Source organism: Leptonychotes weddellii, chromosome 1 (assembly GCF_054177405.1).
Source record: "Leptonychotes weddellii isolate Sample4059 chromosome 1, ASM5417740v2, whole genome shotgun sequence".
Classification (NCBI taxonomy): domain Eukaryota; kingdom Metazoa; phylum Chordata; class Mammalia; order Carnivora; family Phocidae; genus Leptonychotes; species Leptonychotes weddellii.
Window position 1 is genome coordinate 5,897,990 of NC_138369.1, and position 24,025 is coordinate 5,922,014.

Genomic DNA, 24,025 nt, shown 5'->3' on the forward strand with positions numbered 1-24,025 from the left:
GCGCCTGGGTGGCTCAGTTGGTTAAGCGACTGCCTTCGGCTCAGGTCATGATCCTGGAGTCCCGGGATCGAGTCCCGCATCGGGCTCCCTGCTCGGCAGGGAGTCTGCTTCTCCCTCTGACCCTCCTCCCTCTCATGCTCTCTGTCTCTCATTCTCTCTCTCTCTCAAATAAATAAATAAAATCTTAAAAAAAAAAAAAAAAGAGTAAGTTCCAAATGTTTATTTATTTTTTTAGATTTTATTTATTTATTTGACAGAGAGAGACACAGCGAGAGAGGGAACACAAGCAGGGGGGGTGGGAGAGGGAGAAGCAGGCTTCCTGTTGAGCAGGAGCCCGATGCGGGGCTCGGTCCCAGGACACCGGGATCACGACCTGAGCCGAAGGCAGACGCTCAACGACTAAGCCACCCAGGTGCCCCTCAAATGTTTATTAATCAGTCAAACCCCTTTAATGTTCTCCCTCAAACAAGAGCACAGAAAAAACTGCTTCATGCTTTGGCAGCCGTCCTGCAACTGTGGAAAGACCAAAAGAATCCCACAGAGGTCAAGTCACTTGCCAGGGCCACAGGCCCAGATCTGATGCCACAGCGTACCCCGCTACCACACTACTCATGGTCTTGAGTCCTTCTGTAAAGCCTATGCCATCCTATGTGGGGGATGCCTTCTTTGCTCCCACCGCCTTGGGCTTCCCCCTCACAGCACTGTACTGAAGACCACTTCACTTGTCTTACTCTTCTAGCAGACTGAATTCCGGGGTGGTGGGTCAGCCTTGGTCACCACTGTATCTCCAAGGCCTGCTGACAGGATGAGATGTTGGGAGAAGGAAATTCCAGAGCAATTCTCTCCACTCCTAAGATTATTTCCCCTCTGGCGATTCCTAGGTAGGGCGATTGGGGTTTTTTGTTTTGTTTTGTAAGATTTTATTTATTTATTTGAGAGAGAGAGAGAGCAGGAGGAGAGACCGAGGGAAAGGGAGAGAGAATCCCAAGGGGACTCGGCATTGAGCGCAGAGATCAAAACAGAGCTTGATCTCATGACCCTGAGATCGTGACCTAAGCCGAAACCAAGAGGTGGATGCTTAACCGACTGAGCCAAACCTGGGGGGCAACTGGGTGGCTCAGTCGTCAAGCGTCTGCCTTTGGCTCAGGTCATAATCCTGGGGTCCGGGGATCAAGCCCCACATCAGGCTCTCTACTCAGCAGGAGGCCTGCTTTTCCCTCTCCCATTGTGTTCCCTCTCTCACTGTCTCTCTCTCTGTCAAATAAATAAATAAAATCTTTTTAAAAATTAAATTGCCAAATTTGGGGGCACCTGGGTGGCTCAGTTGGTTGAGCAGCTGCCTTCAGCTCAGGTCATGGTCTCAGGGTCTTGGGATCGAGCCCCACATCGGGCTCCCTACTCAGTGGGGACTCTGCTTCTCCCTCTCCCTCTGCCCCCAACCCCCCCCATTCCTGCTCACTCACACTTGCTCTCAAATAAGTAAAAATAAAATCTTTAAAAGAAATAAAACTAAATAAAATTGCCAAATTTGGTTTAAATTGCACCCCTGGGGCAACTGCTTTAAAGTTCAGCAAAACCCAGCAAAATCTTGCCCCTGGGCTCAGTTACAGGAGGGTTCCTAAGAACCATCTCCTGTTGCATCAGCATACAGGGGTGGAGGGAGGGAAACCTCACATATAAACTCCTTCCTCTGAGTCAGAAACCCAGGAAACAAGGGGGCTGAGAGGCCCTGCCCAGCTTGCTTCTTGGGTTGTGACCTAGAACTCTCCCTCTTGGGAAGCAACTACCTCCTCCCCACCCCAGCACCTCTGACAGCAAACCTTCAGACAGGGGGAAGAGGGCTGTCCTTGTTCCTCGAGGGGCATTCACTGAGTCCTTTCATGGGAAGCTCCAACTTCTAATTACCAGGGTGTGGGGAGGCGTCTCTAAAGTGAGGTGTCATATCTCCTGAGGCCCCTCCCCCTCTTGCCTTAATCTGGGGGAGAGGGGGTCCATGCAGGAGTGGCAGCCTAGTCCTGGGACTTCCCATTGCCCACCATCACCCTCAGGATGGCTTAGCCCAGCTGGGGTTGGCAGCCCCCCAGTGGATCCCCACCACCACCCACTGGAGCCCAAACCCTCAACAATCCCAGACTTAGAATCTCATTCCCTTTCAGCACCATCCCCCACGCCTTTCAATTCCCACCCCGTAGCCTGTAACTCAGCATCACGATCCTGTGCTTGAACGATCTTTGAATCAATCACTTAGAAATTAGAACTTCTTGTTTTTAAAAAGTAACATTTACTTTTTTCCCCTGATTACAAGAGTAATATATGTTCATTGTAGATAATCTGAGAAAACCACCAAAAAGTACCAAAGAGGAACAGGAGATTCAGCAATTCCACCATCTAGTGGTAGCCACCATCAACATCTTGTGTGACACAGTAATTCTGTGAATGCAATGCTGTGTTCCTTCCAAACTTCCTTAGGCAGGCACATCAGTCCCCTCAGCTCACCTTTGACCTTCCAACCTCCCCTCTTGCCCCATCTTTCTTGCGCAAATTATTAAAGAACCATCAGAAGTTGGTCCAAGAGCAATCCTTACTACAATCCTAGGGTGGGAATTGCTATCCCATTTCCATAGATGAGGAAAATAAGAATCAGAGAGGGTAACTGTCTTGCTTGAGATCATACGGTTTAATATTAAGGGGTGAGGTTGGGTTTTTCACTCATCTGTCCAAATTCAAAGCCTGTGTCTCCAACCTAAGTTTTCCATTCAGATTCCCTGCCCTCTCAAGCGCACTCAGAAGAACTCTCAGAGGAATGACAGGTCAAAGTTCTGAGCAGGAAGACCCCTGAGCCTAGTGTTTGTGGTAGGACCTCTTGAGCCAGCTCCCTAAGTCAGGTCAGCCGCCAAAAGGTCACAGAGCATCCGCCCTTTCCACAGGATGGCCCCTCATGTCTTCTACCTAATCTCACATCCCAGTTTGAGAAGGTGGATTGGGCACATCAGAAGTGGTGGCTCATTTTCAGAGTGAATCCCTTTAGGCTCACCAAACTGGGAAAAGCCTGTCTGCTGAGAAAGAACAGCTGAATGGTTCCATTTCCATTGGCAGCTGTTTGGTTGAACTTAGGGGTGCTCCCTGTCCCACCAGCTCTGGAGAGCTAGACAAGTCGAGGGGCTGCTTTGGGACCAAAAAGCAAGGTTGAGATCTCGTACAAGGTGCTCCCAACCGGGCCGGAGCGATCTTCCTTGAAGACGCAAACCTGGGTGATTTTGCACTTGTGCCGTTTCCAGTTTACTTGCCTGTGATGCTGGTTGGCGTGCAACTTGGGACTCCATTCTAGTAAGTGCTGGGATCCAGGACGAGATCAGGCGGCTCCCTTGCTAACTGACTGCAGTCTGCGCCCAGGTGTCCCGGGGCGTCAGGAGCGATAGCTAAAGGGGAGGGGTGAGCAAAACGCTTCCAAGGCCCGGCTCTGAATGAAGGTAGGGGTCCAAACGAGATGACTGCACCACTCGACCCAGGCTCCCCATAGCCCTGAGGCTAGAGGCTCAACTAAGAGGCTTCGTCGGGCTCAGAAACGGGAAGTCACTACCCCCCACGGGACGTCCCCGGGCTCCCCTGATGTTCCTACCAAACCCCACACCAGACGACGTCTCCCCACATCTAAGGCGCCTCAACCAACAGCTTCCAACGGACTGGGCGCCGGCCCCTGACCTCTTTCTTTTCACGCCCCTTCCCCGGCCACGAACAGACCGGGACCCCAACTTGGCTCCACGCACCGACGGGCAGGTAGCCCCTGCCTAAACCCTGGACCGCGAGCTGCGCCTGGGAACCGCAAACCCATCCCGGGCCTGGGACCGGAAAGAAGTCGGAGGGGTGTGGAACGGGAGCGGGAAGCGGGGACGGGCGCTTCCGGTTGTTCACTTCCGCTTCCGGCTCTTAGAGTCCACTCTGACCCCGGCTCCGCCTCGAGCGAGGAGGTTGTGGCGTCGGCTGGTTCCAGGCGTTTCGAGGTGAGGGGCTGGGTAGAGATTTACGGAGTCGCGGAAAACTGATGGGACCCGGCCATCAGGGGTGTGCGCGCCTGCGAGAGGCGAGGCGGGGCCTTCAGGCGACCTGAGCGGGGAGGCGCGGCTGCGTGGTCCTGGGAGTTGAGGCCCGGGAGGACGCGGATCCGGGAGGTTGAGGGGTAAACAGAAGACTCAAACCCGGGGTCTTGGGTCCTGGGAGACCCCTGCAGTCCTGACTCTGCTGCCTTCCACCCCACGCTGTGTGTAGCTCCAGACAGGATGATCGAGGTTGTTTGCAACGACCGTCTAGGGAAGAAGGTCCGCGTTAAGTGCAAGTATCCACCGGCGGCCAAGAGGCAGTGGTTCCTGGGGTGCTTGGCAGGAGCCAGGCAACTCAGTCTGTGTTGTAGGGTGACTTCAGTTAAACCCGGGCGAGGGGGCGGATGGGGTCCTGGCAGAGTGCCTTCAGCCCTGGAATGCCCTCTTCCACGTTCTACCTCTCCCTTCCATTTTCCTTAACTCGTCTGCGCCCAGCACTGATGACACCATCGGGGACCTTAAGAAGCTGATCGCAGCCCAAACTGGCACCCGTTGGAACAAGATCGTCCTGAAGAAGTGGTGAGTGCAGTGTAGAGCTGGGGGCTGGACGGGACTAGGTCACATTTGGGTTGGGGAGCCCTGCGGGCTTAGGCAGAGCTTCCTCAGCTTGCCTCCAGGATGAAAAGCCACCGTAGACTTCTGTCTAAAAGGTTTCTATCCCGCAGGTACACGATTTTTAAGGACCATGTGTCTCTGGGGGACTGTATCCTTTGTGTGACTTCTTGGGCAGCGTCTACATAACCAGACTTGGTTCTCTTTGTTCAGTGCTGGGAGTCTGCATGAGATTGTGCACATAAAGTGTTTAACTTAGTATGCAGCACATGGTAAGCGTTTAGAAAATGGGAGCCATGTAATTGTTTTGTTGGGGGAAGAGGGTGGTTGGTGAAATACTTTGACTTGGCTTAGAAGACACTTTATTTTTTTATTTTTAAGATTTTATTTATTCATTTGACAGAGAGAGAGACACATAGTGAGAGAGGGAACACGAGCAGGGGGAGTGGGAGAGAGAGAAGCAGGCTTCCCGCCGAGCAGGGAGCCCGATGCAGGGCTGATCCCAGGACTCTGGGATCACGACCTGAGCCGAAGGCAGACGCTTAACGACTGAGCCACCCAGGCGCCCCTCAGAAGACACTTTATGGTCAAAATATTTATTACTGAACTCTACCTGAGTGTGGACAGGAGGTCAGGGTGGAGTGAGACTCAGGCGAGTCTGTCGTGCAAAGGGAGTGTGAACTTTTTTTTTAATAGTTTGGAATCAAAATGACCCAGTTCCAAATGGCTTCCTTGGCCCTGGGTGGAGTCCTCAAGCCACCCTGACCTACCCGTGCAAGATAAGAGGGGTGGAGATGGAGGCCACAGTGAGAATTCCTTAACACCTTTACTTCAGATGAAATCCATGATGGGATGAACCTGGAGCTTTATTACCAATAGAGCAGAATTCCTTCTCCTGGTCATGCCCTGCCTTACCCTCCCCTCCCCTCTTCTCTTCTTCCCCCCATCCCCTCCTCTCCCACCCTCACCCCCACACTGGAATGGATGCTTGTTTTTAAAAACTCATGTTAATAAAATCTTAGAAGTTGCTTCATTGTTGTCATTTTTGAGTGAGGCCTTGTCTGATGTGGGGAGGGTTGACATCTGGTTGTCACTATACTCTCAGTACCCAGCTGCTCAGTAAGAGCTGAGGATCAACTGGATGCATGAGGGAAGAGTAAGCCAGCAGCCTGGGAGCCTGAATGGAAGCCCACCTACAGCTCTGGGATTTGCCATGGGTCTGTAAAGGTCAAGAGATTGTGGGATTATTGTCATCCTAATAGACCAAGGGGTGTCTGGGTAAGGACAGTAGATACAGTAGTTAGGAATACAGGTTCTGGATTCAGACCGACTATGGTTGGAATCCCAGCTCTGCCCCTGATAGTGATTCTGAGCAGGGTAATTAAATTCTCTACGACTTCATTTCCTTATCCAAACCGGAACTGATAGTGTTTACTTCATTGCCACGTTGTGGAATGTGGATGAGCCAAAGCATGGTTAAGCATCCACAGTTCCTGGACTCTTGAAATCCTAGGGGACAGAGTGAGAGAGCGTGGCATAGACTGAACTTTGGTCTTTAGTGGTGGGATTTGGGGAACCCAGCCTCTTTGATCCTCGTTTTCCTACTCTAAAAAGGAGCACCATGATGACACCCACATCTCAATGAGATAATGCGGTTAAAACAGCAGGATGTCTGGCACGAAGTGTTTTAAGCTGTCTCCAACCTTCCCCCAGGTGGGAGTAGACAGGACACCAAACACCCCATCTGTGTTCCCCGTGGCCACAGATCCCAGGGTTGAGGTTGGCCTTTCCCCAGAGCTGCATTCTGGAGCTGTTCTCAGGAGCTTCGCCCAGAAACTTGCCCCATCCCTTCTCCCCTCTCTCATATTGACCTGGCTGATGTCTTGCAGTACATTAACATGTTCAAGTCTAGCCTACTGCTCCTCCCCTTCCCCCTAAGCCCCACCCAGTCTACTGCCTTCACTTCACTACCAAGCTTCTTGGGAGGTAGACCTGCCTGCTGCCTAGGGTGCTGCTGGCCTGTAGTTCATGGAGGATGATCTTTCCTTGGTCCCCATTAGACACCTTCCTACCTGCCCTCTTGGCTTCCCTTCTGTCCTTAGGACTCAGCTCCCTCCTGATGTCAGAAATGTCTGTTTCCTGATACCTTGCTCTTCCTACTCTTAGAGCTATCTCCCCCCATATTTGTCTACTTAAAAATAGATCCAACAAGATGTTTTTTTTAATACACCATAGCCTTGTCAAGGTGGTTACTTGTTAATTTCAAATCAGCATAGAAAAGTACGGGCTGAAAGTAAAACCCTTCTTGTCCCATTCTCTCTCCTGAAGCCAGGTCTTTTCCAATACATTTATAGAAACTCCATTTTTATTTTTTTTAAATGGCCATGCTAATATCTGCTTGTAAAAACAATCCAAATGTTTTGTTAAAAAATAAGTTTCTTATTAACAGCACCCTTCCCACCAGTGGCAATTTTTAACATTTGAGTAAATCAGTAATTTTCTAAAATACAATCTATAATTTTTATACAATTGGGGTAATTATGCATTCTGTAATATATACCATTCGGTGCTTTTTTGTTTGTTTTTAAAGTAGGCTCTGTGCCCAATGTGGGACTTGAACTCATGACCCCAAGATCAAATCACATTTTCCACCGACCAAGCCAGCCAGGCACCCCAGTAGCTTGCTTTTTTATGCTTTATTTTTCACCTTTCCATATAAATTGTCTCATTCCTTTTCATTAGTTTATTGGTACTTGCTTGTTTTGCTTTTTTTACGTAAAAAGGAAGTATGGAGGGGTTTTTGTGATGATGGCACGCCCCTGTGTAGAACTGTAGTGGTGGATGAAGGACTTTGCTTTTGTCAACCAGGATGTAGGAAGAAAGATGGAATGCAGGCTGTCAAATGAATTTGCCTGTATTGTAAGTGAATCACATGACCACACCAAAAGGGGTTGGGAAGAAAGGAGCTAACCTAAGTAACTTTGGAAAAAGTTTTTTTTTTTTAAGATTTTATTTATTTTTGACAGAGTGTACAAGCAGGGGAAGCAGCAGGCAGAGGGAGAGGGAGAAGCAGGCTCCCTGCTGAGCAAGGAGTCCGATGTGGGGCTCGATCCGAGGACCCTGGGATCATGACCTGAGCTAAAGGCAGACGCTTAATGACTGAGCCACCCAGGCACCCCTGGAAAAAGTATTTTAACTGGATACTGTAAGGCTAAAGATAAAAAAGAATTATACATAAACCCTGTACTCAAATAAATTCCTCACAGCATTATGATTAAGCAATTCTGGAACTACTTTTGTACATACATAACCACACACACACACACACACACACACACACACGGTTGAATGAACGGGTAAATATACCGTAGATAGAACCAGATTTCTCACTGCTAGAGGAAGAAGGTACAAAGAAAACAAGGTGGGATGAAAGGAGGTAGCTAGAATAAACCCTGTGAGGCTGGATTAGAGTTGGAGGCATCAGTATGGACTCATACTAAAAACTAAACTTTTTAGTTTAGTATGTATACAGACATGCAGAAATGCAGATATGTATGTTTATATTTCCTTGCTTTATCCACTTGGACCAGAAGCAGTGACACCCCAGTAACAATGGGCATACCCAGCACCTAGATCTTGGTTTCTAAACACCATTCTCCAATGAAAGGAACCAAGCCTTATAGAAGTGATTGGTTCCCAGAACTAGGACAGAGAATTTACAAGCTGAGCCTGGAATATCTTGTGATGCCACGAAGTAGGAAGTGCTCAAAAAGAAAGGGTGAGAGCGTGTAGAAAGGGCACAGAGGCCAACTTGTGAAAGAGCTCCCAGTGGCCAAATTGGAACAACCTGAACAACCAAATAATAATAATATTGGACTATGATCAAAAGAATAAATATCTTTGAGCCCATGCTCGTATCAATAAATAATTGAATATGTAAATAAACGGGGGAGAAGGGACAATTCTTTTTTTTTTTTTTTAAAGATTTTATTTATTTATTTGAGAGAGAGAGAGAATGAGAGAGAGCACATGAGAGGGGGCAGGGTCAGAGGGAGAAGCAGACTCCCCGCCGAGCAGGGAGCCCGACGCGGGACTCGATCCCAGGACCCCGGGATCATGACCTGAGCCGAAGGCAGTCGCTTAACCAACTGAGCCACCCAGGCGCCCAGGGACAATTCTTTATTACAAAAGAATTGCAGTTAAATGTAGAAGGAAAGAAGGAAATAAGAAATCACCACTGCATCACCATAGTAATAATTGCTGTAGACAAAGAAATATTGATAGATGCTAAAATTGGTGGGCAAAAGTTTAAGCAGAAGTAGTCTCAAAGTATCTCTCAAAAAGAGGAAAATAGTAAGTTTACAAAGAGGAAGAGGAAAATAGTAAATCCATCACAAAGAGAAAAATACTAAGTTTAGATACTGCCTTAACCAAGTGATCAAAGTTAATAACCATCACAAGTGGGAGGCAGATTGTTAAGGTGGTCCCTAATGATCCTCTTGTCCTGGTATTCACATCCTTGTGTAATCCCTTCCTCTTGAGCATAGACCAGACCTAGTTTCTAACAAATAGAACAAGGCAAAAGTAATGGGATATCACTTCTGAGATTAAGTTGTAAAGAGAATGTGGCTTTTGTCTTGCTTTCCCACTTGTTCATTGATGAAAGCCAGCTGCCTCATGGAGAGGCCCCCAGCTAAAGCTAGTGAGGAAATCTATTCCTCAGTCCGTGATCACCTTAGCAACTAAATCCTGAAAGCAACCACATGAAGGAGCTTGGAAGTAGATCCTGCCCCAGTCAAGCCTTCAGATGAGACACAGCCATTCCTGCGGACACCAGCTAAACTGTGCCTGGATTCCTGACCCATAGAAACTGTGAAATAATAAATGTTAATCCACTAAATTGTGGGGTAATTTGTTACACAGCGAAAGATGCCTTAATACAAGTAAAACAATGCAACATCATTGATCACCTGGTATGATGCACTGAGAAGGGCACATTGTCTCTGTGATATCCTTCCCAATCACATGGAACCTCAATCAAATCATGAGAATATCAGACAAACCCTATCATGGCAAAATATCAGAATGAGGGACATTCTGCTTTCTGAAAGTATGAAAGGTCATGAAAGACAAGAAAAGACCTAAAAAATGTCATGTACTGGAGGAAACTGACAATGACAATGTGTGTCCTGGAACATAAAAAGAATGTTAGTGGGAAAATGGGAAATTCTTTTCTAAAGTCTAGTTTAATTAATAGTATTGTACTAATGTTGATTTCCAATAGTATTTACAAATGTTTGATAATTATTCTATGGCAGGGTTTCTCAGCTTTGGCACTGTTGACATTGGGGCTGGATAATTCTTTGTTGGGGTGGCTGTGCAATGTAGGATGTTCAACAACATCCCTGGCCTCTACCCACTAAATGCCAGCAGCATCTCCCTATCCACCATTTGTGACAACCAAAAATGTCTAAGATGTTGCCAAATGTACCCTGGGGAAAAAAATGACCCCTGGTGATCTCTGTTCTATTATTATTTTTTTAAGATTTTATTTATTTATTTGAGAGAGAGAAAGAGAGAGAGAGAGCACAAGAGGGGGGAGTGGGAGAGGGAGAAGCAGACTCCCCGCTGAGCAGGGAGCCCGATGCGGGACTCGATCCCGGGACTCCAGGATCATGACCTGAGCCGAAGGCAGTCACTCAACCAACTGAGCCACCCAGGCGCCCTGTTCTATTATTTTTTTAAGACTTTATTTTTAAGCAATCTCTACACAGGATGTGGGGTACGAACTCACAACGCCAAGATCGAGAGTCCCATGCTCCACCAACTGAGCCAACCAGGAGCCCCACCTCCATTCTGTTATTATGTAAGGTGTTAATATAAGGGATGGCTGGGTAAAGGGTAGATGAAAAATCTATACTATTTTTGCAATTCTGTGCTAAGTTGAAAATCATCTTTTAAAAAAAGATTATGGAGGGGCGCCGGGTGACTCGGTCGTTAAGCGTCTGCCTTCGGCTTAGGTCATGATCTCAGGGTCCTGGAATCGAGCCCCATATCAGGCTCCCTGCTCAGCAGGAAGCCTGCTTCTCCCTCCCCAACTCCCACTGCTTGTGTTCCCTCTCTCGCTGTCTCTCTCTCTGTCAAATAAATAAATAAAATATTTAAAAGATAAAATAAATAAAGATTATGGTTATTATTATGTGCTTGTAAAAAAAAATCAAAATGTTATATTGAAACTTACATTCCTCAATTTTTCCTTCACCTGAATTACCAGTGGTAGTCATTAACATATTTGAATGAATCCAGAAATTTTGTTATATAGTTTTTACACAATTGAGGTAATTATACATATATTACTCACATTGTTCAGCAGTTTCCATTTTATGCTTTTTTAATGCTTTGATATCTTTCTATAAGGGATCTAATTCTTTTCAATTAATTTTTGTTTTGTTTTGCTATGCTTTCATACATACTATAATTGCTATGCTGTACTGTGACTAGCTTTTGTTTTCACCCATCAAACATATTCTTGCTATGGGCCAGACACTTTTGAGAGCATTCTACAAATTAACGCATTTAATCTTTGCATCAAAGGTATGTATAAGATATATATTCTTATCCTCATTTGCAGAGGGAGAAGCTGAAGCACAGAGATTAAGTAATTTGTTCAAGGTCATAGCAAATGGAGGGCCAGGCTTTGAACCCGGCAATCTGGCTCCTGAAAGCTCTTAGCCTACTACATCCTGTCTCAGATTTTTTGTAGACATGTTTCCCTGTGTTTCATATGACGGCGCCTCATTCTTTTTAATGGTCACATAAGGGTCTAGTTATAGATGAACTATCATTGAACTCTTCCCTGTTGGTGTCTTTGCCTCTCATATCTCCAGCCTATCCCCAGGCATCTCCTCGGTATCCCATAGGTGCCACACTCAATTTTAAATCGATTCAAACTGAGTTCATGATCCTCCTACCGGCACGTCCTCCTGTGTCCCCAGCTAAGTGGCCCTGCCAACACCCACCAGTCACCCAGGACGGAGGCAGGAGCCAGACTGAGAGGGAATAAGTAAAGTAGGTTCCAAAGGAAGTAGAAGATGTTTGGGTCAGTGGCATAGGGAAAGGGTTAGTCTTGCAAAAGAAAAAAAAGTGGGGGCATAGCTTTGGACATCTGGAGGAAACAGGTGGGAAGAGGGAGGATGGAGGAGCCAAATTTAGGCTTCTGGGTTCTTCGCTGCTCATCACCAAGGCAACTACGTTGCTACGGCAACAGCTAAGGTAGCACCGCCTCTTTCAAGTACCTCGTGGGCTGCGGTCACCGCCAAACCACCCAGACACTTCCGCATGGAGGGTGCGGGCCTCTGGGAACGGTTTAGGAAGGCGGGAATTACTGCGGCAGTAGCCAATCGGATGGGGCCTGCGGCGAAGGACGCAAAGGAGGGGTCCGGACTTCTTTGATGCTCACCAAAGGGTGTCGAGAAGGACGGGCTCCAGTCCCCTCCCTACCAGTTAGGGGCAGAGTGAGGAAGGGGGCGGGATCCGGGTGAGGCAGTACGGGGGCGGGACCCAGGTAAAATGCGGGGAGGATCCGCCCAGTCTCGCTGTTACCCAATAGAAAGCCTGAAAGCCTCTCTGGACTGTTAGGGTGCCCAATGAGCATCGTCACCAGGCCCCGGAGCAAGGCGTACCGAGCCAATCAGCGGCGGCGGTGGGCGGGCGCGGGCGGCATAGGCGGTGCGGTGGAGGCGGAGCGGGCGCTGCGGCAGGAGGGAAGATGGCGGACGAGGAGAAGCTGCCGCCCGGCTGGGAGAAGCGCATGAGCCGCAGCTCAGGTGCCGCGGGGGTCGGGGCTGGGGCGGGGCCGCGCGGGCCCGCGGAAGCAGGGCTCGAGCTCGCCCCTCGGGCGCGGCGGCGCCGCCCGATTCCCGTGGGGTCTTGGCTCCTCCGCGTCTTCCCAGGGTAACGGCCCGGGCCCGCCCCGTGGGGGCTGCGAACCTCAGCAGCGGGGATGCCGGAGGAAACTGAGGCAAGGGGCGGGGCCGGAGAGACCCAGCGCGCTGCCGGGGTGGTGAAGGGCTGGTGATCCCCCTGCACTCCCCTGGGTGATGGCCCTGGCCCTGCCGATCCGGCTGACACCTTTTGGCCTGATGGACCTGACGTCCCCGGGGAACGTTTCTGCACTCCGCTGGGCCCGGGAGGCACCCCCGGGGAAGGACACCCCAACCCCATGCTCAGGGCGTGGCCCCAGGGTGTAGCCCGGCCTCGGGTCCACAACCTACTCCTGCTAACCCGCCTGCCATCCCCACCCCATCTAATGCTGAGTCTGCCGGATCCGCCCGGTGGTATTCTGCCTGAGGATGGACCGTGTGCTGGGAGCCCGATTTAAGGCTTATCCACAATAATAATATCAGTAATAGGGCACGTTCATCTCACCGCCCAGCATTGTGCCAAGTGTGTTTTAAGTGTGTTCTCTCTCTGACCACAACTCTGGGAGATAGGTAGTTATTACCCCCATTTTGCAGGTGAGGAAACTGAGGTCGGACACTTAAGGAACTCACCCAAGGTCATTCATTCCAAGGGGGTGGGGGCTGGATTAGAAGTCTGACTGCAGAGCCCCCTGCCCTTGTCACTGCAGACTAGTGAGGGGGGCCCAGCATCTCCCCGCACTGCCTCCATAACCCATAAAAATCACAGTCACAATGATTTCTGCTAATTGAATGCCAGGCCCTCTAGTGAGCACTTCCCGTAGATCATCACTATTCTCCACATTAACCCTGTGAAGTTATGTCCTTAATTCTGCCACTTCACCCCCACTTTTCAGATTAGAAAACCAGGGTTCAGGGAGATAGAGGCCATTGCTAAGTTTTTAAAGTCAGTCACTGGCTCAGCTCTCACCCAGCCTGCTCCAGCCCTGCTCTGTGGCTGCAACCTGCAGCATGAATCTGATGCCCTACCCAGTTCTGGGCCCCCTCTCTTGCCATTTATGCTTGATTCCACCCTGGTGGTTTTCCTCAGGGGTGACATTCAGCTCTTCACGGTGCTGGGTGCAAGTCATCCATGCAACCCAGGCAAAATCTCAGCCTCTGGAATGATGCCTGGGCTCTCCTGGGTCCTACTTCAGTCTTCTCGCTTGCAGCCTTCACCCCTACTGCTCCTCAGGCCCTGGGTAACGTCTGGCCCCCAGGAATGCTGTCCCTAGTTGTGCAGCCCCGTGCACCGGGTGCGGGTTAAGAACAGAGCTTTCGTGTTTGACAACTTGGGTATAATTCCTGCCTCCAACCATGTGTGCCTGGAGTAGAGTGTACACTCAGGAAACATTACCAAAGACGTGGAAGGTGAGGCCTCATTTCTGTCGTCTATAAAATGGAGATAATAGCTGTCACACTCCTAGTGTGTCCTAGGCACTACCCTAAGTGTGGCAAGAGCTGTGAGCTCACTCAGTCCTTAGAACAACCCTACAAACAGGGACTGTTGTTAATCTACATTTTACAGGTGACAAAATCGAGGCCCAGAGAGGGTAGCTCACACGGTGAGTGACAGAGCCAGATTTGAACGGGCAGCCTGGCCACCTAGTACATGCTGCGAACCACTCCCTGTCCCCCGCGGCTTCCTCTCTCCTGTCACTCTGGGTTCTTTTCCTCCTTGAAGTCTCCCAATAACTGAAGTTACTACATTGTCTTATTTGCTTGTTGGGTGCCTGTCTGTCCCAGCACCTAGAACGTCAGCTCCCTAAGGGCCTGTGGCACGTGGTGGACACAGTGGATTTGTTGAATGAAGGCATTCCATTGGCCAGTGCCTTGTCTTGGCCTCAGGGTGGTGTCCTTTGAGCAGGTCCCCACTGAATCCCTGCCCCCCCCCCCAGGCCGAGTATACTACTTCAATCACATCACTAATGCCAGCCAGTGGGAGCGGCCAAGTGGCAACAGCAGCAGTAGCAGCAAAAATGGACAGGGGGAGCCCACCAGGGTCCGCTGCTCACACCTGCTCGTCAAGCACAGCCAGTCACGGCGGCCCTCGTCCTGGCGGCAGGAGAAGATCACCAGGACCAAGGAGGAGGCCCTGGAGCTGATTAATGGTGAGCAGGGCTGGCAACAGGTTAGGGGGGAGGATGGGGGTGGGGGGTGTCCTCTCCTTGGGAACCGGAACCAGCCTTGTAGACCTCACACCAGATCCTGCACCCGAACCAACACAGCCGTCAGCGTTGGCCGACACGGAAGTGCCTGAACATGACATGAGCCTGGGCCACACAGCTGCCTCTCCTTTTTCTGTCTGGCATCTGAGGGTGAGCCAGGTTAGGAGGGGAGGACCCAGCCTTGGGGGCTGGCAGACCTGGGTTCAGATGGTAGCTATGCCCCGTAAGCTCCAGGACCTTGGGGGACTTGCGTAACCTCCTTGAGACTCAGTTTTCACCTCTGTAAAATGGGCGTTGTCACATACCTGCCCCCGAGGTCCATCGCGCCAATTCTGCGAGGTGAGGGTGTTTGGTGCCCAGTGGGCCCTCAGTCATTGGGAGCTATTGTTGACGGTAATGTCATCAAGCAGGGTTCTGGGGCACCTAGGTGGGTGGGGAGGGAGGGAGGTTGGAAAGGTAGCAACGTAGAACTTGCTAGCAGAGTTCATGACTTACCTCTGCCCTGAGAGAGGATGCTGTTCCTGTCTCTGTTCTGTTTCCTCCACAGTCTAGAGCACTGGTGAGTACACAGACTTTTTCTTAAAAGGCCAGATGGTGAATACTTTAGGTTTTGAGGCCGTACATCTCCGCTTCGTAATTGATAGCAGCCTGAGATAATATGTACCCAAGTGGGTGTGGGCGTGCGTGTCAATAAAACTTTATGAAAACAGCAGCATGTCGCCCATTACGGCTGTCAGTTGCAGCTCCGTGGTATAGAGCTGTCTGGCATGGCCACTACTACCTACACGGGGCTGTTTCCGTTTAAATTAATTAAAACTAAGTCATATTAGAGATTGGTTCCTCACACACTGGCCACACTTGAAGTGCTCAGTAGCCACATGTGGTGAGCGGCTGCCATCTCAGCGCAGACCTAAAACATTTCCATGCTTACAGGGAGTTCCTTTGGACAGTGCTGGTCTGGATCTCACGTGTGGTGTCATCATTCAGGCTCTGCCACCACAGACCCCAGACCCCTCCTGGGCTGCTCTTACCACACATGACCCAGTGCCTCACCCAGACCCAGCTGGCCTGAGTGCCCATCTGGCTCTGCCCAGCCCTGGCTGTGTGACCTTGAGCAAGTTACTTAACATCTCTGAACCTGTCTTTTCATTTGTAAAATTCATGTTTTGATAATAGAACCTACACCTCATAGGGTAGTTGTGAAGACTCTGACCTAATGCAGTGAAGCTTGAATAACAGGTCTGGTGTCTAGTAAATGTTCTGTAATTGCTAGCGGTCATGATGATTGTTGTAATGAGCACAGGCCTGGCAAAGTGCACAGTCAGTCAGTATTGGCTCTTGTTTTACTGTCACATCCCTTGGTCCAGTATTTGGCCTCCAGGATATTACTTAAACCCACCCACCACCACCCCCTCCCCCCGTACGGTGTCTGGCCTCTGTGAGCCTCACACCTCAGCATTACAGAGAGGAGCAGAGTTCATGCACAGAATCTGGAAGGCAGATTAAAGAGCTTGCCTCCTGAGCTCCGTGAGGACAGGGACTGGCTCTCTTCCCACCGTATTCCCACCGCTCTACACACAGCCTGGGCTACAGTCAGTGTTCACAGCCTTGTTTCAGGAACCAGCGGGAAGTGAGAAGGATTCCTAGCAGAGGAAGTGGCAGAAGTAAAAGCCTGGGGCAAGGCCATAGCCAGGACTCCGGGGAAGGCCACATGGGCGACTGAGGGGGGATGAGACCCTGCAAGGGCATGTCCCAGCAAGGTTGAGGGGGGCCCCAAGTGAGGTGAAGAGTTTGGGTCCTTTCTGGAGATGGCAGGAAACATGGCCACATATGATGTCAGGACGGCTCTGCAGTGCTTTGCTTTCAGGAAAGAGCTGTGTGGCCGGAGTGTGAAGGGCCAGGGAAGCTGGAGGGCCCAGAGCCCAGGTGGTTGGGTCTAGCAGTGAGTGATGAGGGGGGTCTGGCTGCCCGAGGGGAAGAGGAGGAAGTGGGTGGGGAAAGCCCAGAGAATCACGCGGTGACTTGGGTCTTCCCAGCTCAAGTGGTCCCTGTTCTGAGGCTTTTGGACCCATAAGAGTGAGCAAGAGGCAACAGGCATTTGGAGATTGAGTCTCCACTGGTGGAGGGGACTTGGGAAGAGGCGCAGTCTGGGGAGGGACTCATTAAGTCTGAGGGGCCCAAGGAAGAGCCGTTGGGGGGCAACTGGGAGAAGGTCTGGATTCAGCAGAGCAGCCAGGCCAGAGACGGAGACCTGTGGGACAATCCTGGCAAGAGATGGCAGGAGGCTGAGGCAGGAGGGCACGGGGAGATCTGAGCGTGCGTGGGAAGGAAGGCTGTCAGGCCATGGAGATTGCCTGAGAGGGGAGGTGAGGGTGCCGCCCCGTCTCCAGGATGGACAAGTATGCGCCCGGTGAGCTGATACTGTGGCAGGAGCCTGGGGGTGCTGAGGTCAGCTTAGGTCTTAGAGAAGGGGGATCGGGGAGGTGCTCCCAGGAAGCAGCCGGGCCCTGGGGCCTAACCCTAAGTCAGTGCAGACTCGGGCGTGTTAGCAAGGGCTGGACTCACGGACCTGCACAGATGGCCTGGGGGAAGCTGTGGGAGGACCTGATGGGCCAGGGAGGGGTGGGGGAGCAGATTCTGGAGAGGTCCAGGGGCAGAATCAGGACTGGATAACAGGTTAGCTGGGCAGGGGAGCAGGGGTCAGAACCAGTGTGGCTCATCCTGGAGTCACACACAGATGGAGCCTGGTGCCAGCTATGTGGCCTTGGGCAAGTGTCTCAGAGCCTTGGCTGAATCATCTGTAGAACGGGGGCAGGACGGCCATGAGGTCCAGGGGCTGGCCAGTGGCGGACTGCCCAGCAGAGCAGTGGGCTCAGTGCCAGGTGCTTGCTGTCTACACGGGACCCCGGTCATTGAGGCATGTGTGTTTGGTGGCCAAGGTCAGGACAGAGCGTCTGCTGCTTCCCTGAAAGAGCTCTGGGCAGCCTGGTGGGCTCCCATGTAGACCCGAGAGTGATTTTGGCCTGCTTACTCAGTGTCTTGAGATGGGGCTGGGTTGGGGGGGTCATTAGGAGAGCACAGTGAGACGGTGCGCTTCGTAACCACTCACTCATGTGCCGTGTCAGCAAGCTTGGGGTGTCCAGGCCTGCTTTTCTCTTCTGTGAAAGAGGATGTTCCCTCTGTCCTGGGCTGGTTCCAGGTGATCAGGAGATCAGGATTGGGGGCTCGAATCTCATCAGTACCCATTTAGGTCCAGTGCTCCCCACTGCCCCGAGGGGACAGGCTGCCTGCAGTAGGAACCAGAGTGTCCGCATTTTCTGCTGAGGCTCCTTTTTCTCTGCAGCTGCTGGGCTGTGGCCAGGCCCTGTCAGGGATCTGAGGACCAGCTGCCTGTCATTGCCAGTGTCCTTGTCTAAGGAGGCCAGGCTGTGGAGAAGCCCTCTCCACCTGCTCCCCATCCCTCCAGTCCCACAGGCCCAGGGCCTGAGTGTCCCAGGGAGGCCCCAGTGGAAGGAGCAGCTCCCTCAGCACACAACCATGCTGAGGACTTAAGGGTCCCAGGGAGGCCCTGGTGTGAGCAGCAGTCCTCATACCCAGGGTCTGAGGGTCAGTGAGCACCTTTGGCCTAGTGTCCCCACCCAAGATCAGTGAGTCCCTTCCAGCGTGCTGGCTTCAGGCTGGGTCTCTGGTCTCTCGGAGCCCCTCCCGCTGGATCTTGGGTCGTCTGGGACAGCAGATCTAATCCTGTCACCTCTTTCTCTGTCCAGGCCCCTTCCCTAGTTTGTCTCTAAACCTTTCTAGGGGCGCCTGGGTGGCTCAGTCAGTTAAGCATCCAGCTCTTGATTTCGGCTTGATTTCGGCTCAGGTCACCATCTCAGGCTCGTGAGATCAAGCCCCCTGTTGGACTCTGCGCTGGGCGTGGAGCCTGCTTAGGATTCTCTCTCCCTCTCCCCCTCCCCTCTAAAAAAAAAAGAGACTCAGAGACCACCCGATTTGTTTACTCACTTTCCCCGAAATAACTGTGGTGTATTAGCTCGGGGTGCTATAACTGAATACCACAGGCTGGGGATTTATTTCCCACAGTTCTGGGGCTGGAAGTCTGAGGTGAAGGTTCACACCAATTCAGTTTCTGGTGAACTCTCTTCCTGGCTTATGGATCGCCGCCTTCTCGCTGTGTGCTCATGTGGCCTTTCCTTGGTGTGTGCACATGGGGAATGAGACATGGAGCTCTCTGGCGTCTCTTCTTGTAAGGACACTAATCCTGTGGGATCAGGGGCCTCCCTTATGACCTCATTTAACCCTGATCACTTGCATGAAGGCCCATCTCCAAATACAGTGACGCTGGGGATTGGGGCTTCAACGTATGAATATGGGGGGACACAATTCAGTCCCTAACACAGGGACAGACAACTAGTAACTATCAGGAGCTTGCGCAGAACCAGGCACTGTGCCTGCCGGAACTACCCCTCCTGGTAGCCCTCCAAGGTGGGAGCTGCTATCATTAGCCCATTTTACAGACCAGGCAAGTAAGGCTCCAAGAGGCAGTCAGCCACCAGGGTCACTGAGCTCAGGAGGGGTAGAGCTGAGGTCTGAATGCGGTAGCGGGGGTCCAGAGTTTGGCCTCCTCGGCCTCAAGAGACGCACTGAGCAGGCCAGCCTGTGATCTCCCTGCTGCGACAGGTGCCCTTCTGTCATTCAGCCAGTTTCAAGGGCTCCTGGACTCCGCGAAGCAGGTGGGAGTTCCTTGCTTCAGACTCGGAGCTCCTTGAGAGGCCGCCCCCAGGTCTGCCTCTCTCTCAACCGGAGCCCCGTTGGATGGGTGCCGTCTTGGTGAGGGGTGCTGAGGCAGGCAGGCCAGGCCAGGGCATTGCGGTGGGGAGGGGGGGGCGTGTGGTAGGTGCTTCCTTTTCTCCCCCTCTTGAGCCTTTTGATGTGAGGTGCACAGGGAAAAGACATGAGGCTCCAGTGTTCCTGCCTAAAGATCGGAGGGGTGGATCCCACTCCCGCCTTCCCTCTGGCCTGTTTCTGTCTCATTTATTCATGAATCCCTTCAGCGTTGGCGAGCACCCGTTCTGTGCACAGAGCAGGGTGCCGGGAACACAGCGGTGAGCAAGGCCAACCGGCCCTGCCCTCCCAGCATGAGGCGGGTGACAGACACACAGGACACTGGCAAACACAGGGAGGCACCTCACACAGCGGGGTCTTGGGAAAGGCTCCTGGGTGAGGCCAGAAGACAACATACGCGCTTCCTGCGGGAAGAGACCGTTAAGCAGAGGCCTGGAGGTGGTGGGGCAGAGCAGGACTGGGAGAGATGTCCCGGCCGAAGGGGTAATCCTGAGCCCACGGGATGCACAGGGGTCTGCGGGTTCCCTTGCATCTTGATTTGTGGCCAGACTCCTAAAAATCAGCTTCTAGAAAGGAGTGGGGTTTTTTTGTTTGAGGCTTCTCTCCAAGCAGAATGTTTTCTGAGTTGGCTGGTCAGAGGAAGATTTGGGTGCTGTGAACGATGGCGGGCAAAGGCTTGGCCAGGCCGTCTAGGCTCAGGCGGATCCGTGCTGACTCACGGCCCCGCCCCTGGAGCCTGCGCGCCCCGTGGTGCTCGTGCGGGGCTCTGGGCGGGGCCAGGCGCCGCACGTGCTGGGCATGCGCGGACAGGGCCCGCGGGGAACCCTGTGTGCTCAGGATTCTCCAGCCCGCGGATCGGGGTCCAGACAGAAGGGAGAGGGAGAGAGATCTCGAGGCTGCCCAGGTGAGGTGGACAGATGGCCAGAAGTCCAGGGAGCGGAGGGGGAGGGGGGTGTCTTGGTGATGCCCGCTTCAGGGTGGATCGCGGTGGGTGCAGCTGGCACAGGGGGGCCCCCCAGCAGCCCAGGGGCTTGTGTCGCGTTGGCGAGCCTTTTCTGACCAGGCAGCGTATCACACTGACGACCAGACCAGACTGAGACGTCCAGGCGAGGGGGCCCAGGGATGGGCAGATCACACAGACACAGGGGGATCCTTAGCACTGAGACGCACAGCCCTCATGGAAAGGAGAATGTGACGTCTGTCAAGGTCTCCGAGCCAGGCACTGTACCGTGTGTCACTGTGGCCTGCTGGCAAGTGACTGTTGCTTCAGAGGCAGCGGGATGGCCAGGACATGACAAGAGTGACAGGGACATGGGGAAGGCAGGGGTGACGCGGGGTCAGCCGTGGAAGCAGCCAAGCAGATCAGATACCAGGACACTGGTTGCTGACGTGCTGTGCAGCAAGATGGGCCGGTAAGTGTGTTGTCACGGTTGTGATGTTTCGATTGTGGTCCTAGCGAGGTTCGTACTAGCTCAGCTTCCAGCAGATGGCCTGGCTGGGTGTCTGGGCCTCAGAGCACCAGGTAGATTAGCCAGCAGCGTCCCCGTGGTGCTCAGACAGCAGCGGTGGACAGAAGTGTCATGGTGGTGTTGAGAAGTCCACGGGCAGGTATGCCAGGGTGATCCTCACGTCCGGTGTGGGCTGGGTGGGTGTGCGGAATGTCCCTAGGAGAGTAGCTGCCTGGGAAGCCATGTGGGACCAGCCCGAGGTGAGGGGCCATTCTGGTGGTCGGGGGCCAAGTGTCCTGGGAGCCCACCCAGTAGTGGCCGCTCATTCGGGTGCTAGGGCAGCTGGTTGGAGCAGAGGAGGAGGCCCTTAGGGAGGAAAGGATGGGTTCTGGCTCCAAGGGCTCACACCTGAACTCAAGAGCAAGTGGGGGCTCTTCCCTGCCAGGCACACACAGTCCTGCGCGCTTTGCCCCCCGCATGCTGCTCCTGGAGTCCCTCTCCCCTCCAGGGAGAATCCGTACCCAACGGGGACAGTTCGTGCCACACAGAGCGTGAATCCAGAGTGATGCCAACACAGCCTTTTAGGGCAGCTGGGAGAAGAACTGTGTCAGGGACCGTAGACCGTGGGAATGACACGTGTCCCACCGAGGCTGCCTTGTGGTCTCTTCACGACGCCCCAGGAAGCAGCCTGGGCCTTGCATTGGACAACTGAGGCCCAGGGACTGAGGATTCAGCCAACTCCTGTGGCAGAGCTGGCCTGGTGCCCCGGCCTCCTGCCTTTCTCCTAGAAGCGTCTAGAAAATTTCCCCATCACCGCCCTGGGAGATCTGGGTGGGGGCCCTGGGTCCCAGCATCCCTCTTCAGTGTCTGCCCTGCCTTCTGCTCTCCTCCCCAACAGAGCCTGGACGTAGATTTTTTTCCCCCAAAATATGTGTTGGGGGGTGGGAAGAGGTCATGCTATATTCATGTTGTGTTGAGGGGGGGAGCGCTAGGAGTGACAAAGGGAGCAGGGGTGGAGGAATGGGGTGTGAGACCAGCATTGACCACCACGGGGTCAGGGTGTGCACGCATGCGGAAGGCATTTCATGGACACGTGTGACTGTGCACACATGTTGGGGGGGGTGGCATTCATGGACATGTGTGAGGCGAGTGCTCACACATGCTCGTGTGCAAAGTAGGGCAGGGGTTGCAGGCCCCCTGTGCCGAGTGAAGAGCCACCCTCCACCTGGAGCCCTGCACCCCATCCTGCCCTGCCTCTGATGCAAGGTCTCCCTGTATGTCCCCGTGTCATGTGTGTCCACAGGCTACATCCAGAAAATCAAGTCAGGAGAGGAAGACTTTGAATCTCTGGCCTCACAGTTCAGCGACTGCAGCTCGGCCAAGGCCAGGGGAGACCTGGGTGCCTTCAGCAGAGGTGCGCAAGGAGCGGGCACTACCTAGCCCTAGAGGAGTCTCTGTCCCGTCAGTGGGGGTCCCCCAGCCAGGCGGAGGTTGGGAGGGACAGCCCCGGCTGCACAGGCCTTCAGGGTCCACCAGGTGGCAGCACAGTCCTGCAAGCTTCAGAGGGAGTCGCCCTGCTTGGGGGGGCGTGGCGGGGCTGCTTCTGCCTGGTGTCCTTCCCTCCTGTGGTGGGGAGTCCGTCTGGGGGTCTCTCTGTGCAGTTGTCCCCATCATGGACCCAGCAAGGTAGGTACTGGCTGCCATTTGCCTCTCCTCTGGTTGAGGGGTATAAGGCTGGGTCCCCTGAGAGCCCCAGGGCCTGTCTCCAAGAATGCCCCTCCCAACACCACCCTCAGGAGTGGGGAAAGCAGGGGTGAGGAGAGGAGAGTTCAGATCGGCAGCCCTGAGTCTAGGCCTGTCTGGCTCAGGCAGTGGGAAAGGAGGAGCAGAGCGGATCAGGCCACCTCCTCCTCCTTTCCCTCCTCTTCCCCCTCCATCCTGGGGTCTCCGGAGCATCAGGGAGGGGCCCAGGATGGGGTGAGGAGTGTGGGGAGAGCCAGCAAGGGGCTGTCAGCTGCCTGCCCGCCCCAGGAGGCAGGCGGGACAGATGATGCGGCAGGGGCTGGCAACGGGGGCCCGGGGAGACAAGTTCATCACCGAGATGTGCCTTCCAAGTGCCCAGCAGCAGAAGCCGCTCTGCCTGCCATCCCTCATGCTGTCCTCGGGCTTCCTGGGGCTTCTTAATGGCCCCGCCGCCCCACTGACAGGGCCATAAGCCGCATGATGGATGAGCATAGGGCTCAGCGCAGGTGGGAGCCCCATCTGCCTGCCCCACCTGGTCCTGGCCTGCGGCCGGACCTTGACCCTCACACGCCATCTTCACGCTTCCCCAGGTCAGATGCAGAAGCCATTTGAAGATGCCTCCTTTGCACTGCGGACAGGGGAGATGAGCGGGCCCGTGTTCACGGATTCCGGCATCCACATCATCTTGCGCACGGAGTGAGGGGTGTGGGTGGCTCAGGCCTGGCCTGCAGGGTCGGGTGGGGCGGGACGGGTGGCTGGGCCCATAGACTCTGCTCCCTGCTGTCAGCCGGCCAACGGGTGCCCCTCCCTGCTGACGTCACAGTATTTATTGTTCCCAAAATGGCTGAGGGGAGCTCTTCACCACTGGGGGCTCCCTCTCTGCCCCCAGCTGGGGCTGTCCCTGCCAGACTCCTCTCCCCTTTAGGAATTGACTTCAGAAGGGCAGGTGGGTGGGGAGGCTCCCAGACTGAAGGGGTCAGGGTGACCTGTCCCAAAGAGACGGCCTGGTCAGCTGAGCTGCCCCCTCTGTCTGTCCCCGCCACCCAGGTCCAAGATGGGGGCAGGACGGCCTTGTTTCTGGTTATGCTATGTTCCTCTATTCAACTGCAAAAAGCAAATGCTCCACATGGGGCCCAGGCTGCCCACCTCCTTGGGGCCCTCACTGAGGGTCAGTGCAGCCCCCTTCGCACCCTCGATTAAACTTGGAACCACTA

General features: G+C 53.2%; 2 protein-coding genes across 2 annotated transcripts; both read left to right on the forward strand.

Annotated features, from left to right (window-relative positions):
* Positions 1–3,877: 3,877 nt before the first annotated feature.
* On the forward strand, positions 3,878–5,678 carry UBL5 (ubiquitin like 5). The gene is made up of 5 exons (XM_006740582.3): positions 3,878–4,001; positions 4,267–4,333; positions 4,533–4,616; positions 4,763–4,800; positions 5,485–5,678. The coding sequence occupies exons 2-5, from the start codon at positions 4,278–4,280 to the stop codon at positions 5,526–5,528; spliced, it is 222 nt and encodes a 73-aa protein (XP_006740645.1). The 5' UTR covers positions 3,878–4,001; positions 4,267–4,277; the 3' UTR covers positions 5,529–5,678.
* Positions 5,679–12,347: 6,669 nt separating this feature from the next.
* Positions 12,348–24,025, forward strand: PIN1 (peptidylprolyl cis/trans isomerase, NIMA-interacting 1). Its single transcript, XM_006740583.3, has 4 exons — positions 12,348–12,475; positions 14,506–14,718; positions 22,372–22,482; positions 23,402–24,025. Exons 1-4 carry the CDS (start codon positions 12,418–12,420, stop codon positions 23,509–23,511), a joined length of 492 nt encoding a protein of 163 aa, XP_006740646.1. The 5' UTR covers positions 12,348–12,417; the 3' UTR covers positions 23,512–24,025.